Raw genomic sequence first — 20,534 nt, forward strand, 5'->3', positions numbered from 1 at the left:
AGTTCAAGCTCCAATACTTTGGCCACCTGATGCGAAGAACTGAGTCATTGGAAAAGACCCTGATGCTAGGAAAGATTGAAGGCGAGAGGAGAAGGGAATGACAGAGGATGAGATGGTTGGATGGCATCAGTGATTCGATGGACATGAGTTTGAGTGAGCTCCAGGAGTTGGTGATGGACAGGGAAGCCTGGCATGCTGTAATTCATGGGGTCACAAAGAGTTGGACATGACTTAGTTGACTGAACTGAACTGAAATGTAAAATGAAAAATTATTAAAATGAGAATTCTCATCTAAGAGACATAAATTGGTGTAACACATGAGAAAACTATCAATGATCTTAATTCTCAGTTTATGTATTTGTAAAAAGTGAAGTTTTTACTACCTCCCGCCACTTTTTTTTTTAGTTTTACAATTTTTCTTTAGTTCATAAATTATCTGATTTCAAGGAGTGTCTAACTTTTATATTCATTTTTTCATTATTTCTCATAAGTAGCCCAGATGACACTGAAAGATTTAAAAGTGGCTTGGTTGGCTTTCTCTAAACCCCATGTGATGGTTGAAGTTATATACCTGAGCAAAACTGGTGATTCTAAAGGAGGGGAAATCAGATGCAGTGATCTTAGTGGAAACAAACACTTCTCTCTCTGGCCACCAAATATTTCTTTGCAGTCATTTTTTCTATTCTATTTTCTTATTCTTATTCTGAATAGTGAGTTTTTAAAAATTTTTAAACATTAGAAATATCTTTCCCAGTGTGACCTTTTTGCTTTGCTTTTTTTTTTTTTTTTTTTTGCTGAGTTCAACTTATTTATATTTCATTTAGGATGTTATCGTCTGTGTCAGTGGTCCCCAACCTGTTTGGTACCAGGGACAGGTTTTCTGGAAGACAACTTTTCCACAGACTGAGGAGCAGGAATGGTTTCAGGATGATTAAAGCACATTAAATTTATTGTGTACTTTGTTTCTATTATTATTACATTAGCTCCACCTCAGATCTTCAGGCATTCGATCCCGGAGTTTGAGGACCTTGATCTACGTAACTGAGAAGGTTCTTTGTTTTAGTTTATGTTTGGTTTTGGCATTATGCCTTCCATACCTTATGAAAGCTTCAGGAAATGACTAGGGAAGCTTTCATTGTTCTCCCCCCATTATCTGAAACAGTTTTGTGATTTAGTATTTGTGAAATAGTATTGTGAACAGTTTTGTGAAATACTATTGTGAAACAGTTTTGTGAAATACTATTGTGATTGTGTTTTTATAAACTCATCTGTTCAGTTTGGGACTATGTATGTGTGTTGTTTACTTGTGGGTAAGGTAGGGCATAGAAGGAGGTATGTTATGCAGATTTTCTGTTTTGTCTCCTTGCATTTCTGATATGTTGCCAATTTAAAAATTTTCCAGAAAATTATCTATACCATCTTAGATATTCAAATTTATTTGTGTAGATAGTCTTAGAACTTTGAAATAGTATCTACTCTTTGTGAATTTATGTTCTACATCATCCCTAATATTATTAATATTTACATTTTTTAATTTTTCCCTTGATTAGTCTTAGTGGAGATCTGTCAGTATTATTTTTAAATTGGTTTCGAAGAAACAACTTTTGGTTTGTCTATCCGTCTTTTTCTGTTTTAGTAACTCCTGCTTTTAGTTCCTTTTTTCTGTTCTAGTTTCAAGGATGGTAGAGTAGAGAAACAATAATTCTGAGTTCTTTCCTAATTTTTTATTTTGTTATATAGTTCACTTTATTGCTTTAAGTATATTTACAATATAAATTTACTTCTCTCCAAAGTACACCTGCAATTGTAGCTGCATCCTTTAATTTTTCCTTCATGGCACCTTCATTTGTCATTCATTTCAGAACACTTTGATTTCCATTGTGATTTCCTCTTTACCATGTGAGATAGTTCAGTTCAGTTCAGTCGCTCAGTCATGTCCAACTCTTTGCGACCCCATGAATCGCAGCATGCCAGGCCTCCCTGTCCATCACCAACTCCCGGAGTTCACTCAAATTCACATCCATCAAGTTGGTGATGCCATCCAACCATCTCATCCCCTGTCGTCCCCTTCACCTCCTGCCCCCAATCCCTCCCAGCATCAGAGTCTTTTCCAATGAGTCAACTCTTCACATGAGGTGGCCAAAGTACTGGAGTTTCAGCTTTAGCATCATTCCTTCCAAAGAAATCCCAGGGCTGATCTCCTTTAGAATGGCCTGGTTGGATCTCCTTGCAGTCCAAGGGACTCTTCAAGAGTCTTCTCCAACACCACAGTTCAAAAGCATCAATTCTTCGGCACTCAGCCTTCTTCACAGTCCAACTCTCACATCCATACATGACCACTGGAAAAACCATACCCTTGACTAGACATTTTAATAGTACACTTAAAGTCAATGCACATAACACTCTAGACTAATTGCTAATTTAATCTTGATGTTTATAAAGAGACTTATATGGTACTGATTTCTTGAATTTTGTGATATTTTGTAATCTGGTGTATGGTTAATTTTTGTAAAAAAATGTGTAATTACATAGATTTTGTCAAATTATACTTCCAACTTTGTGAAATTTTGTCTTTTGGATCCTGAGGCTGTTTACAACTTATGATTGTTACATCTTCTTGATGAGTTCTTCCTTTTGTTTGAAGTTTCTGTCTTCATCCACAATAGTGATTTTATGTTAAATACTATTTTATGTAATATATTTGTAACCACCAGCTTATTTTGGTTATAGTCTTCCTGATGTATTTTCCATTCCTTTGTTTTCAATCTCTGTGTGGTTTTACTTTAGGCAGGCAGATAGAGGCATAAGGGACATATAGAGTGTTTTAAAATCCATTCTATGCATTTAGATAGTCTAATAGATTTAAAATTATTGAGATTTGAGCTCTGCTTGGTCTGATTTCTGATTACCATTGGACTACCTTTTTTTCCTTTGTTTCAAATCTATGTACTTTTTTGTGTTCTTTACTTGTTGCTCATAAATATTAAAATCTCAAAATGCTAAAGAATTTTGAAGTAGATTTTAAGCACTGTGATACAACAAGCAGAATTAGCTGAAATGGCAATGGGGTCTCCCTCTGGGTTGCCTCAAGAATAAGCTGGCTAGAACCAGGGCCCTGCCCCTCACCCTGAGAGGAAAAGACTGCCCTTGAACTCATCTTCAGTGGGGTGTGGCTCCCTGGAACCAGCAGCAGCAGATGCAGCAAATTCCCACATGTGTCAAGATCTCCAGGCTCAAGGCAGCTGGCCTCTGCAGAGCACCTCAGTAAACAGCTGGTATCCACGTGCCGCACTGCCTGATACCAAGCTTCTTGTTTATTCCTGCCACTGACAAGTCTACCTTCATACTCTTCCTATAAAAAGTAAGAGTAATGGGGAATGTTCTGTGACACCTAACCATGGTATGTCCAGCAGAACACCCTGATCTCTGCTCAACTTTGAGGCTAGTGGAAAAATAAAGGAATCTGTGTCCTCTTGTCTTGGTATCCTCCACCCTTATCCACCCCTACTTCAGTTTCCTCAACTAGTTGTGTTCTTTATGAGATTGTGAAGTCATTTTGAGCCCTGTTGCCCGGGAGATGGTGACTGTTAAAATATCTGCTTGCAAAACTGAAAAAGCTACAGGTATATCTGCAAAAACTTAGAGATGTATCCCAAAAAGCAAAAATCTTTTCCTACATTATAAATATAACATGATCATGCTTGATGAAATTAATCATTTAAATATCATGTAATACCTGCTACTGCTAAGTCATTTTAGTCATGTCCGACTCTGTGCAACCCCATAGATGGCAGCCCACCAGGCTTCCCCGTCCCTGGGATTCTCCAGGCAAGAACACTGGAGTGGGTTGCCATTTCCTTCTCCAATGCAGGAAAGTGAAATGTGAAAGGGAAGTCGCTCAGTCGTGTCCGACTCTTCGCGACCCCGTGGACTGCAGCCTATGAGGCTCCTCTGTCCATGGGATTTTCCAGGCAAGAGTACTGGAGTGGGGTGCCATTGCCTTCTCCTAATCCATATTAAAATTCCTTTAATGGTCCTCCAAAGATTCTTTAAGTTAGGATTTAACACAAGACCACACATTTCATCCAGAACCATACATCTGACTGCTGTAATTTAGAATAATCTGTATTATACTGACTTGCAGAAAAACCAACCAGTTGTCCTTTAGTGGATCATTTTTTATGGATTGTATTTCTTCCTTGTGAAGTAATTTGATTTCTCCAGTCCCCTATGGGGTTTCCCTGGTGGCTCATATGGTAAAGAATCTGCCTGCAATGCAGGAGATGCTGGTTCAATCCTTGGGTTGGGAAGATCCCCTGGAGAAGGGAATGGCAACCCACTCCAGTATCCTTGCCTGGAGAAATCCATGGACAGAGAAGCCTGGTAGGCTATAGACTATGGGGTTGGAAAGAATCAGACACATAGGTTCTCTTAACTGAAGTTGGATCTGAAGGCTTGATTATATTTAAGTTAAATGTCTTTAGCGAGATTACATCATAGGTGATATGCACTTCTTATGTATCTGATCAAAAAACACATAATATGTATTTTGTTTCATTTTTCACCATTACTAACTTAAATTTTGTTATTAGTTTAAAGTGATAACCTCATTCCTCATTGCAAACCTGAATTTGTTTCACTTGCAATCAGAAATAATCATTTATGGACCAGTTTTGGTACTATGTCTAGTTACTATCAATAGTTTTTACAATACTCTGTGATTTTATCCTGAAACAATAAGTTGTCTAAGTACTACAGTATGATGCATATTTCAATAAATTGCAATTATTTCTGATACATTAGCTTTGGTGAGTGGGAAACCCCTTCAGAGTAACTTCTGGGTTTTGACATCAAGCTTGCTTTCTGAAACAGAAAATATGTTATTTCTGCATAATTTTCTGGCCAGAGTTAGAAAATATATGAATATATGTATTCAAAATCTTGAGTTAAAATCAATATCTCTAATTAGTTTTAGCACTGAGTTTGCTGTCTTTAATCTTATCCTTTTTAAAATTTCTTTGATTTGCTAATTACTTCTCTTTCACTCTGAAAGTCATAGTTGCTGTTAACTTTAACATAACTACTCATTTGATTTATTCTACAATTTAAAAAAAATCCAATACAGTATTGATGTTAATGTAAATAACAAAAGATGTACCATCAAAATGTGTTAATCTAAAATCATTTGCAATACATTTTTTTCTTTCTATAGTTTGTCATATGTATGTGTATATAGAGATGCATTCATATGCATAATTTTTAAATGAATATTTTAATTCAGAATTTCTATCTTTCTAAACATGACTGTCACTTCTACACATTCCATTACTGATAATATTGTCATGCTTCCTAATTACTGTTTTGTCTGTAGATTTAAGTTTTACAATATTGTAAAGTTTAAAAATAAAATAAAATTAAAAAAAAAATGCAAAAAAACCCACAAAAACACTGGCCATTAGCATTTTCAAGTCAATAATTCATTGGATTTAGCAGCCTGTTTCAGCAGTTGTACTTGTATGATTCATGCTTTCTCATGATTTTTTTTAAAATTATGGAGTACTTCATGATTATTTCTACAAGAGGATATGTGAAACATAAACTATGAATTTTCAAGATGTCTTTGATTTGCTGTAACTCTTGGATGATAGCTTAGTTGGGTATGTAATTCTAGGTTCCCAGTTATTTTCTTTAAAGATTTAAAGATCTTATTCATTGTCTGCTGGCATCTATTGTTGCTGATAAAGTTTGTCATTCTTTGGTGGATTTTATGCACTTTCTCTTTGTTCTTGGTGGTTTTTTTCATTTGCAATTTGTGTTCTTTGGCACTTGAAATACAATATCAACCTCCGAGTACTAATGTTTTCCTTCTGTTCTGAAAATGTATTGGCTATTATCATTAAACTATAATGATTCTTCACCATTTCCTCCATTTTCTTCCTCCATTCTTTTAGACAATCACTGGGATCTCTCAACATTTTCTTCTCAGTTCAGTCTCTCAGTCATGTCCAACTCTTTGCGACCCCATGGACTGCAGCAAGCCAGGCTTCCCTGTCCATCACCAACTCCCAGAACTTATTCAAACACATCCATTGAGTCAGTGATGCCATCCAACCATCTCATCCTCTGTTGTCCCCTTCTCCTCCTGCCTTCAATCTTTCCTAGCATCAGAGTCTTTTCCAGTGACTCAGTTCTTCTCATCAGGTGGCCAAAGTATTAGAGTTTCACCTTTAGCATCAGTCCTTCCAATGAATATTTAGGACTGATTTCCTTTAGGATTGACTGGTTTGATTTCCTTGAAGTCCAAGGGACTCTCAAGTGTCTTCTCCACACCACAGTTCAAAAGCATCAATTCTTCGGCGCTCAGCCTTCTTCACAATCCAACTCTCACATCCATATATGACTACTGGAAAAACCATAGCTTTCACTGGACAGACCTTTTTTGGCAAAGTAATGTCTATGCTTTTTAATTTTCTTCTAGAGTGCAGCAAGTTCAGGGTTTGGGCCCTACTCACCACTTTGCTTTTATTCAGTTCAGATATATTGTGCTATTTCTCTTGCTGGATCAGGCTTACCTTTTAGGATTTTTTAAAAAATATATTTAATCTATTTTTTTCTATGTATTTTGATGAAGTAGTATCAGATCATAACTATTTGTTATGAAGACTGTGTTTGTATCATTAGTAAATCATGCACATTGAATGATATGTTCAAGAAGTCTACATTTTAAAATGCTTACAATTTTGTAAACTTTGAATTTAATAAGTAATACAATGCAGGCTACTTATTAAAGCATAAGAAGAGATATTGAAATTCTGTTTCCTATCACTGGCTCACAATTGTAGTTTACAGTCTAGATATTTTGAATTCTAAATAATATTTTTCTAATTTAAAAATATTTCAAATAGAATTGAATATGTAAAGAAAATAGCATCCTTCTCAGTAACTGTATTTACTGTTAAAGAATAATATTACTTACTATGGCCACATTTCTTAGTTTAATTATATATATTTTAAAATATATATTTTATTTATTTATTTATTGACTGGGCTGGGTCTTCATGCTATATGGGGCTTTCTCTAGTTTTGTCCAATAGGGGCTACTCTCTCGTTGCAGTGTGTAGGCTTCTTATTTTGGTGGCTCCTCCTGTTGCTGAGCACAAATTCTAGGCATGCAGGCTGCAGCAGTTGCAGTATGTAAGTCTGTAGTTGTGGCTCAAAGGCCAAGAGCATGGGCTAAGTAGTTGTGGGGCTTAGTTGCCCTACAGCGTGTGGGGTCTTCCCAGACCAGGAATAAAACTGGTGTCCCTTGCATTGCAAGGCAGATTCTTAACCACTGGACCACCAGAGAAGCCCCAGTTTAATTATATTTGGTAACAGTGATGATATAAGTTTTTGAAAAACAATATCAAATCAGATATATTAAAATTTTAATTTTATTTATGGAGTTAAACTTAATTCATTGAAGATAGAAATGTTGCCATGTTCTTTGATTTGCTTAATAAATGGTAGACAGTAACTGCTTAGTAAATATTGAATTGCAGATAGTAAGTTTCAGAGTGATTAAATGCTTTTACCAAGTTCTGAGCACTTTTATAAATGTGAAGATGTATCTCCTAAATATTTTAAACTTTGTCCTTGAAATTTAACACAGATATTAGCAAGAAGCTAATTAGTTGAAAATCAAAAATCAAGATTTAGTTTTCTTGGGTACAATTCCAATTATCTTTCATTGACCTAGAGTTGAATAAATGGTTATTTTTATACATGAAAATTGGCTACTTTTGAAAACAATTTTAAAGTGTGAAGTAAAGCTACTACTTCATTCCCTTCCTACATACACAGCTTTTTAATCAATCAAGATGTGTTCATCTAAAAATCATCATCTTATAGTTTAAAGTTATGTTGTTCTATATAAAAAAAAAAAAGACTGGCTCTGGCATTGTCCTACTGTGGTAAATTTTGAAAAAAAAAGTAAAAAAAATTATTTGCTTTGAAGTAAGAGATCAAGATAAAACTAAAATAAAATTAAAAGAAGCTTAGACAACATTTCATCTCATGCTATTTTTGAGGGTGGAAAAAAAAAGTCCAAATGTATATAGTAACCTTGTGTCTTGGTAGTAATTCTGTAGACATTATCAGATCAATCTAAATTGAGTTAGTGTATATGTGGTAGACAGAAACTGGTAGAAATTAGTTTATCTTCCCCAGACTCTTTCTGTTTTCTTTGTACAAAATAGGATAAACTCATTTTTAGACCTGATTAGGTTTCTTTGTTGCTTTTTACCCCCTTTTTCCTAAAAGGACAAGGATTGTCCATACTTTGTTTAGATTCACACCAACTATTAAAACCAGAAACCATTTAAAAGCCCTAGGCACACGTATGACGTCTGTAGCTACTATCGAAAAGATATGTTTGAGTACAAAACCTGAACCATTTCCAAATGAAGAATAAAAATACCTATCCTTAATGCTTTTTAGTTTCACTGATTATAAACAACATATTGAAGCGATAACATATGATTCACATGGTAGCCATATATGCAAGTGATCTAAGTTGTGAATATTCCTCTTTATTTTATCAGTAGGGTCTGTAGAAAATGCATTTCAGTCTCATCAAACTGAAAAGCTGTTGCATGGCTAATTTTAGTGGACATTTTAGGAGCTTGTTTGTTTTAAATACCCACTGTTTCTTTAATTTAAATGTGGACTTCTTTTTCCTTATTGGAGCCATTTACCCATGGGACTTATTATTTATAAGCTTAGATTGTATTCAGAATGGTTGTGTCCAAAATGCTTGACTTATACACTGCCTTTTGCAATACTTTTCCTAATCTGCAAATTGTCTATTTGAATAAAAGCAAAAACTTACTAGTTACAAAGAAATATTTTTGAAAGGACTTAACTGATTTTCTTGCCAAGAATTAAGTATATTGTATAACACATTTGCATGTATCAAGGGTTGACTACTCACTTGAACTCTTAAATGCTCCTAATTTGTGAGGGAATTTCTATCTTGAGGAATTTGAAAGCAGAGATTTATATTGTTTGTGTAACTAAGAGAAAATATCGTGTGTTACCTATTTTATCCAGAATGATCAGCAACTTGCCTTTATAGAAAATGGTGCTGATTTGGTTGTTCTGCCTTCTGTATCATTTCTAGTGAAAATACTGGTTAGGTACGCTCCTAGTAATTATAGGTCTCTGATGTGTCAAAGAGGTTTATTAAAACTCAGCAACAGCTGTTGCATAGTAGTGTCCTCTAACTCATTGTACATCACAAAGTGTACAAATGTTCGGAGCTTGGCTCCTCTTTAAGCTGTAACTGATGACACGCAAAGACTCAGACTGCCCTTTTATTTCATACACACTCAAAAAATAAATAAAAATCCAGCTCTCCAATTTATTCCTTAATAATAGCAATCTTCCAAGACTCCATATTTTTCTAGGTCATTTAGACAAATGTTGCTCTACATCAAAATATAATTAAATGATACATTATCAGTTTAAATTGCATTTTTGGTGTATTGTTTCAGAATAACTGTGATTTATGGTGCTGCTGACTGCTTTTATAATTGTTAAGTGTTCTATAGCTCACTGAATGTTTTTAACTTTATTCCAGTGCCCACAGGCAAAAATTGCAATGGGTACAATTTTATAAATCAAACTCATTAATAAATAATTTTTCCATTATGACTCTGGCATAAAGAGAACTATATGGGATGGTCTTTTAAAAACATTACTACTTATAACTTGATGTGGCTTTAAACGGGGCATTGAACATAATATATTGTAATGAAACAATCTCTTCTAGCCCTACAGGTATTTTAGACCAAATTTCACTATGAAGAACTGTTCAAGAGCTTCAAGGAAATCAGAAAATGAATTTTATCTTTTACTGGGTTTTTTTTGGTCATTATTGTTAAATTTAGAAAGTCTATACTAGTAAGCTTTTGTTTACATATTTGTAAAGTTTTCTTCTCACTGATTATGATGGAAAGATGAATTATTGAATAAAATGACTGAACACTCTTGGAAGGAAAAAATGTTTAAAATTTATATATAGAAATTCTAAGTTAGCTATTCTAAGTTATTATATATAGTAATTATATATACTAATAGTAATTATATATACTAATTCTAAGTTAGTATATTTTAATATACCCTTAAAAAGGATAGAAAAGTCCCAAAACATGTACTAAGAAGCATTCCTATGCCTCTGGGAATTTGTTCAACCTCTCTCCAAGAAAATCAGAAACAACCTCTTTCCTAGGTTACAAAATTATTTCTATATTTACTATTTTTTAAATAAGAAATACACGAATGGTTGTTTGCCTTAATTGCCTTACCAATTTGAGAGTGCTATATAGACAGTTTTTCTGATATAATGGTGAAATACCCAAGAGGCTATCCAAAAGTAACATTTTACTCGACCTCTACAGTTGAACTTTTTAAATAAGTACAAAATAAATACACATATTTTTGCTTTGAATGGTTTTGAACTAAGGATCAAATTTTTACCATGATTGCAGTCTTCTTACTTAAGAAATGTAAAAACTATAAATGTAAATGTAAAAACAGTACATATTAACAAGATAACCCATGACAACAATGAACAGTTACTTATATTTTTTTAAACTACAAAGTTATGTAGTTTGTTATATATAATTTGTAAATGTTTTAATATAATTAGCAGCGAATAACACAGCAATTAATTTTAAAGTATCCTGTATTTTATGAGAGAATTTTTTTTTAAACCTTTGATTTTACCTAATTTGTGACACTGGATGGTTCTGTTTGTAATTGTCTTACAACATTTTAAAAAGGGAAACAAAGAAGCTAAAAATTTGAAATATGACCTTCAAATTAGATTCTGAGTAACCCTGTTATGCAGTATAGATGTAAAGCTGTATGGTTAATAGCAATCTTAGAGGGCTAATTCATGTAGCATATGAATAGAATCATGCAACTAACAAAGGAAGTCGATCAAAAGAATTGGTCACTAGTGCATTAGCAATTCCAAGTTATTGACTGGCATCAAGAACATATAAAACTATTGGCTAATAAATTGCTGTTGTTGTTCAGTCACCCAGTCATGTCCAGCTCTTTGTGACTCCATGGTCTGCAGCACACCAGGCCTCTCTGTCCCTCACCATCTCCCAAAGTTTGCCCAAGTTCATGCCTGTTGCATCCTTGATGCCATCTACCCATCTTATCCTTGACACGCTCTTCTTCTTCTGCCCTCAATCTTTCCCAGCATCAGGAACTTCTCCAATGAGTCGGCTGTTTGCATCAGATGACCAAAATACTGGAGCTTCAGCTTCAGCATCAATCCTTCCAGTGAGTATTCAGGGTTGATTTCTCTTAAGATTACTGGTTTGATTGCCATGCTATCCAAGGGACTTTCAGGAGTCTTCTTCAGCACTACAATCCAAAGGCATCAATTCTTTGGCACCCTGCCTTCTTTACAGTCCAGTTAACACAACTGTATGTGACAATTGGGAAGACCATAGCCTTAACTATACAGACCTTTGTCACCAGGGTAATGCCTCTCCTTTTCAACACACTGTCTAGGTTTGTCCTAGCTTTCTTGCCAACAAGCAGTTGTCTTATTATTTCATGGCTGCAGTCACCATCCACAGTGATTTTAGAACCCAAAAAGAGAAAATCTGTCATACTTCCACCTTTTACCTTTCTATTTGCCATGGAGTAAGAATGCTCAAACTACCGCACAATTGCGCTCATCTCACACACTAGCAAGTAATGCTCAAAATTCTCCAAGCCAGGCTTCACCAATAAGTGAACCCTGAACTTCCAGATGTTCAACCTGGTTTTAGAAAAGGCAGAGGAACCAGAGATCAAATTGCTAACATCTACTGGATCAGCGAAAAAGCAGGAGAATTCCAGAAAAACATCTATTCCTGCTTTATTGACTATGCCAAAGCCTTTGACTGTGTGGATCACAACAAACTGTGGAAAATTCTGAAAGAGATGGGAATACCAGACCACCTGACCTGCCTCTTGAGAAACCTATATGCAGGTCAGGAAGCAACAGTTAGAACTGGACATGGAACAACAGACTGGTTCCAAATAGGAAAAGGAGTACGTCAAGGCTGTATATTGTCACCCTGCTTATTTAACTTATATGCAGAGTACATCAACGCTGGTCTGGAAGAAGCACAAGCTGGAATCAAGATTGCCAGGAGAAATATCAATGACCTTAGACATGCACATGACACCACCCTTAGGGCAGAAAGTGAAGAGGAACTAAAGAGCCTCTTGATGAAAGTGAAAGAGGAGAGTGAAAAAGTTGGCTTAAAGCTCAACATTCAGATAACGAAGATCATGGCATCTGATCCCATCAGTAGATGGGGAAACAGTGGAAACAGAGTCAGACTTTATTTTTTTGGGCTCCAAAATCACTGCAGATGGTGACTGCAGCCATGAAATTAAAAGACGCTTACTCCTTGGAAGAAAAGTTATGACCAACCTAGACAGCATATTAAAAAGCAGAAACATTACTTTGCCAACAAAGGTCCATCTAGTTAAGGCTATGTTTTTTCCAGTGGTCATGTATGGATGTGAGAGTTGGACTGTGAAGAAAGCTGAGTGCCAAAGAATTGATGCTTTTGAACTGTGGTGTTGGAGAAGACTCTTGAGAGTCCCTTGGACTGCAAGGAGATCCAACCAGTCCATTCTAAAGGAGATCAGCCCTGGGTGTTCTTTGGAAGGAATGATGCTAAAGCTGAAACTCCAGTACTTTGGCCACCTCATGCGAAGAGTTGACTCATTGGAAAAGACTCTGATGCTGGGAGGGATTCAGGGCAGGAGGAGAAGGGGACGACAGAGGATGAGATGGCTGGATGGCATCACCGACTTGATGGACGTGAGTTTGAGTGAACTCCGGGAGTTGGTGATGGACAGGGAGGCCTGGCGTGCTGCGATTCATGGGGTTGCAAAGAGTCAGACACAACTGAGCGACTGAACTGAATGTCACCGGATGCCATGATCTTAGTTTTTTCAATATTTAGTTTTAAGCCAGCTCTATCACTCTTCTCCTTCACCTTCATCAAGAGACTCTTTAGTTCCTCTTTGCTTTCTGCCTTTAGAGTGGTATCACCCGCATATCTGAGATTGTTGATGTTTCTCCTGCCTATCTTGATCCTACCTTGTAACTCATCCAGCCCGGCATTTTTCATGATGTGCTCAGCATATAGGTAAAACAAGCAGAGTGACCACAGACAGCCCTGTTGTACTCCTTTCTCAATCTTGAACCAATCAGTTGTTCCATACAGAGTTCTAATTGTTTCTTCTTAACTTGCATACAGGTTTCTCAGGAGACAGGTAAGATGGTGTGGTATTCCTGTCTCCTTAAGAGCTTTCCAGTTTGTTTTTATCCACATGAAAGTGAAAGTGAAGGTCACTCAGTCATGTCCAACTCTCTGCGACCCTACGGACTACAGAGTCCATGGGATTCTCCAGGCCAGAATACTGGAGTAGGTAGCCTTTTCCTTCTCCAAGGGATCTTCCCAACCCAGGGATCAAACTACATAGTCAAAGGCTTTAGCATAGTTGATGGAACAGAAGTAGATGTTTTGCTGGAATTCTCTTGCTTTCTCTATGATCCAGCAAATGTAGGCAATTTGATCTCTGGTTCCTCTTCCTTTTCCAGCTTGGACATCTGGATGTTCTTGGTTCTCATAATGCTGAAGCCTAGCATGCAAGATTTTAAGCATTTTACAATTTAATTTTAATAAAGTATATCTTATGTTAATTTACCCTGTACATATTTGGAACCATAATCTAAGAGAACTCTAGATTGGATTCTGTACTATTTTCAGTTCAATAATTGTTATACTTCAGATATAACACTATATAAACTACAAACAAATGTAGTTTAGGTTTTCCCAAACTGTGTTCCACATATTTCTAGTCTTCTTGTTCAATCGCCAAGTCATGTCCAACTCTGCAATCCCATGGACTGCCACACGCCAGGCCTCCCTGCCCCTCATCATCTCCTGGATTTTTCCCAAATTCATATTCATTAAATTGGTGATGCCATCCAGCCATGTCATCCTCTGTCATCCCCTTCTCCTCCTGCCTTCCATCTTTCCTAGCATCAGGGTCTTTTCCAGTGAGTTTGCTCTTCCCGTCAGGTGGCGAAAGCATGGAGCTTCAACTTTAGCTTCAGTCCTTCCAATGAATTTTCAGGGTTGATTTCCTTTAGGATTGACTGGTTTGATCTCCTTGCTGTCCAAGAGACTCTCAAGAGTCTTCCCCAGCACCACAATTCAAAAGAATTGATTTTTCAGTGCGACTTTGTGGTCCAACTCTTACATCTATACATGACTACTGGAAAGACAGTAGCCTTGACTACATGGATCTCTTTTTGGCAAAGTACTGTCTCTGCTTGTACATCTTTTGAGTCTTCTAGATGATCCCAAGTTAAGGAAGACTGGGAAATAATATATACTGTATCCTCTCTATGCATGCTCAAAATATAGCAAATTAAAGTTTCTGCGAGACACAATGTAAATAACTTTGTGTAATTTAGTGTTTGTCAAGTTTATTTTACCACAGAACTCTGTTGCAAGCACTGTCTACTAATAACCCACAGAAGACATTGTGAGGAATATTAGAAATACCAATCTTACAGCAACAGAAGTAAACTCTAAATCTAGCCTGACAATTGCACATGATTTAATTAAGTTTACTAAGAATTTAATTAAGAATTACTAAATTTTTGTTTGCTCAGTTTTAAATATCTAGATTTAGTTAACACATCAGTAGGAAGAAAGGGAAGTAAGCGTATGTTATTTCTGAGAAATGTCTAAAATCATTGTGCTTAAAAAGGCATAGGAATCTGGAGTTTGGCTTCTTTTGGGACTTGGAGCAAATTGCAATATGTTTTTTGTTCTTGTTTTGCTGGTTTTTTAGTTTAGGATGTCAGGCAACCTCCTTTTGAATTCTGAAATTCCATGTCTAAAGACTAAATTTTTATGTCTCTTCTGCCTCCTGAACCCTTTTTTATAAGAACCAAAATTAAAAGATATACCATATTGTATAATATTCTTAATATTTTGCTAGCAGTTTGTAGACAGTTTTGACATTCAGTTCAGTTCAGTTGCTCAGTCGTGTCTGACTCTTTGCAACCCCATGAATTGCAGCATACCAGGCCTCCCTGTTCATCACCAACTCCCAGAATTCACCCAAACTCATGTCCATCAAGTCGGTGATGCCATCCAGCCATCTCATCCTCTGTTGTCCCCTTTTCCTCCTGCCCCCAATCCCTCCCAGCATCAGAGTCTTTTCCAATGAGTCAACTCTTCACATGAGGTGGCCAAAGTACTGGAGTTTCAGCTTTAGCATCATTCCTTCCAAAGAAATCCCAGGACTGATCTCCTTCAGAATGGACTGGTTGGATCTCCTTGCAGTCCAAGGGACTCTAAGGAGTCTTCTCCAACACCACAGTTCAAAAGCATCAATTCTTCGGCTCTCAGCCTTCTTCACAATCCAACTCTCACATCCATACATGACCACTGGAAAAACCATAGCCTTGACTAGATGGACATTTGTCTTGACATTAGAGGCAGCCAATGAAGTGCCTTTGTTTACCATTCTCTAGTTGTGTGATTTCTCTTATTTGAAGAAGCCAAGAAAGAGGAAACATCCCCTCTAACATTGAAATCTTTTTCTTAATCAAATGTTAAATGATTTCCAAATAAATTGAAATCACCTCTAAGATCTCTTAGATGATGAATGTTAGGGATGATTGAGAAATAATAGTAACAGAAAAGCTTCGGAATTCCCTTGGGAATTCTTCATTTGTAGAAAATAGGAGTATTAAGTAATAACATTTACTAAAAGAGATTGTTCTGTTGAATACCCATGTTGTTAATAACCATCTTCGCAGCTTCCTGTATTCTTATTTAAACAATGAAAGACAGTTGGCTGTAGAAATTTTAGTGGTGGGAATTGAGATGTACCTAACCAGTAGGACATATAACTTGCTCAATGTCTCTTTTAATGGAAAGTAGTTATTTGCATTTCTCACAAATTAAGTTCATCTAATCATTAAAGTTCTACCCTCTGATACTTGGCTTAACAATTAGAAATAACTTCACTGAGATTTTAATCCCAGAGAATTAGTTAATATCTGTATAACATACATGATTTTCCAAAAAGGCATTTTATGTAATTAAGAATGACATATAATTTATATAGGAAACAATGCTTTTTCTATGGCTAAATGTTTAACTTAAACTAATTAGGAGCCATGAGAATCTTAGTAAGCAAGTTAAGGCATCAAAAATTCTGATCTTGTCTTCATAATTTAACTTTGCTCCTTTTATTCAAAGTGACAGGGAAGTTTAGTATTTTTAAGTTCAGTGGCTACTGCTGCATCATTCTCTGTGATTTTTATTGATTACACAATTTTCCTTTTATGTTTTCAGATGAGAGTATTTCTTGTCTAAAGATGTGTCAAGTAGCCACTTTTTCTTAGTAATTCTCTTTACTCCTTCATCCAGTGAATATCATTTAATCTATATGGTTCATACGAGTATTCTGCTAAGGTAGAAATTCAAAGTAAATGTGACTTCATTACATTCAAATTGTATTATTTTGCTGAAATATGCATTTTTAGTCCATTGAATAGTGTGGTGATTGTAAAACATGTATATCAAGTCTTTGACACTCCTTCCATCCAGAGCAGGGTTCTGTCTGCCCTCTCTATGAATCTGGACTGATATTAGTGACTCAGTTGTAACTAAGAGCATCAGTAGCCTTTGTGTGGCTTCTGAGACTAGATCATAAAAGGTCACACAGCTTCCACCTGTTTCATGAGAAACACTGGACTGGAGGAAGCACAAGTTGGAATCAAGATTGCTGGGAGAAATATCAATAACCTCAGATATGAAGATGACACCACCTTTATGGCAGAAAGTGAAAAAGAACTAAAGAGCCTCTTGATGAAAGTGAAAGTGGAGGGTGAAAAAGTTGGCCTAAAGCTCAACATTCAGCAAACTAAGATCATGGCATCTGGTCCCATCACTTCATGGGAAATAGATGGGAAAACAGTGGAAACAGTGGCTGACTTTATTTTTCTGAGCTCCAGAATCACTGCAGATGGTGACTGCAGCCATGAAGTTAAAAGACACTTACTCCTTGGAAGGAAAATTATGACCAACCTAGACAGCATATTAAAAAGCAGAGACATTACTTTGTCAATGAAGGTCTGGCTAGTCAAGGCTATGGTTTTTCTTGTGGTCACGTATGGATGTGAGAGTTGGACTATAAAGGAAGCTGAGCACCGAAGAATTGATGCTTTTGAACTGTGGTGTTGGAGAAGACTCTTGAGAGTCCCTTGGACTGCAAGGAAATCCAACCAGTCCATCCTAAAGGAGATCAGTCCTGGGTATGCATTGGAAGGACGGATGTTGAAGCTGAAACTCCAATACTTTGGCCACCTGATGAGAAGAGCTTACTCATTGGAAAAGACCCTGATGCTGGGAAAGATTGAGGGTAGGAGGAGAAGGGGACGACAGAGGATGAGATGGTTGGATGGCATAACCGACTCAATGGACATGGGTTTGGGTGGACTCTGGGAGTTGGTGATGGACAGGGAGGCCTGGCGTGCTGCGGTTCATGGAGTCGCAAAGAGTGGGACATGACTGAGTGACTGAACTGAATTGATGACTGAAAAAATGTGCAACTTGAAAGTTCAGAATTATACTTTATTTGGTGGACATTCTGAGGACTTAACCCTCAGATACAGATTCTCAAATAGCTCTGAGGGGCTGTTTTGAAGGAGTTAGGGTGGAACCAGTGTTTGTAGAAATTTCTGCAAAAAAAAAAAAAATAATAATAATAATAGTAATAGCAAAACCCAGATATTACATCAAAAGATTCAGACACATCATGTAAATGTATTTAGCACTTTCATGTGTATAAGAAGATACAAGAGTCTAGACTCATTGAAGTCCACCCTTTGATATGCTTTTTTTAAATTTTGTTTTATTTATTTATTTATTGCTGCACGGGGTCTTTGTTGTTGCATGGACTTTTCTCTAGTTGCAATGAGTGGGTGCTGCTCTTCCTTATGATGAGCTGGTTTCTCAATTTCAATGGCTTCTCTTGTTGTGAAATACAAGCCCTAGGCACACTAGCTTCGTTAGTTGTGGTGTGAGGGCTCAGTAGTTGAGACTTGTGTAATTGTGGCTCTAAAGTGCAGGACCAGTCGTGGTGCCTGGGCCCAGCTGTGCTGCGGCATGTGGAATCTTCCTGGACCAGGAAATCAAATCTGTGTCCCCTACATTGGCAGGCAGATTTCTATCAACTGTACCACCATGGTAGTTTGATGTTATTTTTTTAACTTTTTATTTTATATTTTTTTATATTAGAGTATAGTTGATTAGGGATTCCCTGGTGGCTCTGAGGTTAAAGTGTCTGTCTGCAATGCGGGAGACCTGGGTTTGATCCCTGGGTTGGGAAGATCCCCTGGAGAAGGAAATGGCAACCCACTCCAGTATTCTTGCCTGGAGAATCCCGTGGACGGAGGAGCCTGGTGGGCTACAGTCCACGGGTCGCAAAGAGTCGGACACGACTGAGCGACTTCACTTTCATAGTTGATTAACAATGTTGTGATAGTTTCAGGTGTACAGAAAAGTGACTCAGTCATACATAGACATGTATCTATTCTTTTCCCAATTCTTTTCCTGTGGTTGTTACAGAATATTAAGTACAGTTCCTTGCACGGTACAGTAGGTCCTTGTTGGTTATCCATTTTAAATAAATCCATGTCAATCCTAAACTCCCTAATTATCCTTTATCCATTCCTCTGTTGATGAACATTTAGGTTGCTTCCATATCTTGGCTAATGTAAACAGTGCTGCAATGAATTTGGGCATGTATTCAGACCATGTTTTTTTCTGGATATATGCCTAGAAGTGGAATTGCAGGATCATAAGTTAGATCTGTTTTTAGTTTTTCTTAAGGAGCTTCCATACTGTTCTACATAGTGGTTGTACCAATTTGCATTCCCACCACAAATCAATCTGTGTGAGATACCACATCAACAATTTGAAGAATAAAAATTGTATGATTGTCTCAGTAGATGCAGAAAAAACTTTTGAGTCAATCATTCCTTTGATATACAGGTTACCTGTCTGGAGCTAGTATCCTGCTTTTCTCCATCCTGAATCCACTCAGAGTACACCCCTAGGGCGGCTACAGTGGCTAATGGCTTGATGGGTACTGGATCCTGTTTACTGATATGACGGGCAACATTCTTTATCCATACCACCTGAGATGGAAAGACCATATATAGGCACTCTGGTTCAAACTCATAGCAGGGCTTCCAGTGCCCAGGTCACATCATTACCAGACAGTGAGTGTGCCATCTTGAATGGCTACAGACTTGTGCAACCTTGACAGCCCCCTTTGCCTAGATCTGACAGCGGACTTGCAAGAGACCCCATGTGAGAGGTGACAGCTTAACTCTTCAGAATTCCTGACCTAGGGACCTGTGAAACATACATATGTAAACAAGTACACATATTGTTTATAGCATTCAATTTTGGTATTCTTTGTCATGCAATAATAGCAACCAGAGAAATGAATTCATTAAATTACTTAAATCTATTCTTACACCATATTATATATTCCAAAAGATAATCATGATTTTTAAAAATTATTTTGCCTCAGAGCTAAACCCATTATATGAATACCTCATGAGTCAGTCTTTACAAATTAGTAATATATTCTTCTAATTAAACATTGGTTATTATGTGTTGAAAATATAAGTCATAAATTCATATTTCAAAACAAAAACACTGAATTGGATTATGCTAGTGAAAGTTAATGTGCTATAGAGTTTGCTGCTGCTGCTGCTAAGTCGCTTCAGTTGTGTCTGACTCTGTGTGACCCCATAGACAGCAGCCCACCAGGCTCCCCCGTCCCTGGGATTCTCCAGGCAAGAACACTGGAGTGGGTTGCCATTGCCTTCTCCAATGCATGAAAGTGAAAAGTGAAAGTGAAGTCACTCAGCCGTGTCTGACTCTTAGGGACCCCATGGACTGTAGCCCACCAGGCTCCTCCATCCATGGGATTTTCCAGGCAAGAGTACTGGAGTGGGGTGCCATTCCTATAGTGCCGGGGTCCAGCCCTGGTGGATCCAGGGAATTCGAAGCGGGGACAGCGTCGGTGATCAGGAAACTTCGGCTTATTTAAATGTAATTAAAGATATAAAGAGTGGTTAAATAAGGATAGCTCAGTGAGGAAATTCAGTGGAGAAAAGAGGCTGAATAATTCAGCCAGAAGGTGAGAGAAAGAGCAACATGGGGAGACCAAGTTTCGGTGAACAAGGCCCACACTTTATTTTCCAAAGTAGTTTATATACCTTAAGTTATGCATAGAGGGTAATGGGGGAAGGGGTAGAGTCATGCAGTAAGCCAGGCTTTCTTCCTGCAAACTTATCATATGCAAAAGTTTAGGTGATTTGCATCATCTTCTGGCCCAGAGGCCTGTTAACATTTTAA

General features: G+C 37.0%; 1 protein-coding gene across 3 annotated transcripts in view; it reads left to right on the top strand.

Annotated features, from left to right (window-relative positions):
- The window catches only part of PARD3B (par-3 family cell polarity regulator beta), a 1,151,736-nt gene that overhangs the window by 569,016 nt on the left and 562,186 nt on the right, over positions 1-20,534 (top strand). Inside the window, exon 2 of one of the 3 annotated variants that reach the window (XM_070800252.1) lies at positions 11,255-11,337. The exons of the other annotated variants lie outside the window; for them this stretch is intronic. Within the exon in view, the coding sequence (XP_070656353.1) occupies positions 11,272-11,337 (66 nt within the window). The 5' untranslated portion in view covers positions 11,255-11,271. The remainder of the gene's footprint in view (positions 1-11,254; positions 11,338-20,534) is intronic. 3 annotated transcript variants of the gene reach the window in all.

This window comes from Bos indicus, chromosome 2, assembly GCF_029378745.1.
Source record: "Bos indicus isolate NIAB-ARS_2022 breed Sahiwal x Tharparkar chromosome 2, NIAB-ARS_B.indTharparkar_mat_pri_1.0, whole genome shotgun sequence".
NCBI lineage: Eukaryota > Metazoa > Chordata > Mammalia > Artiodactyla > Bovidae > Bos > Bos indicus.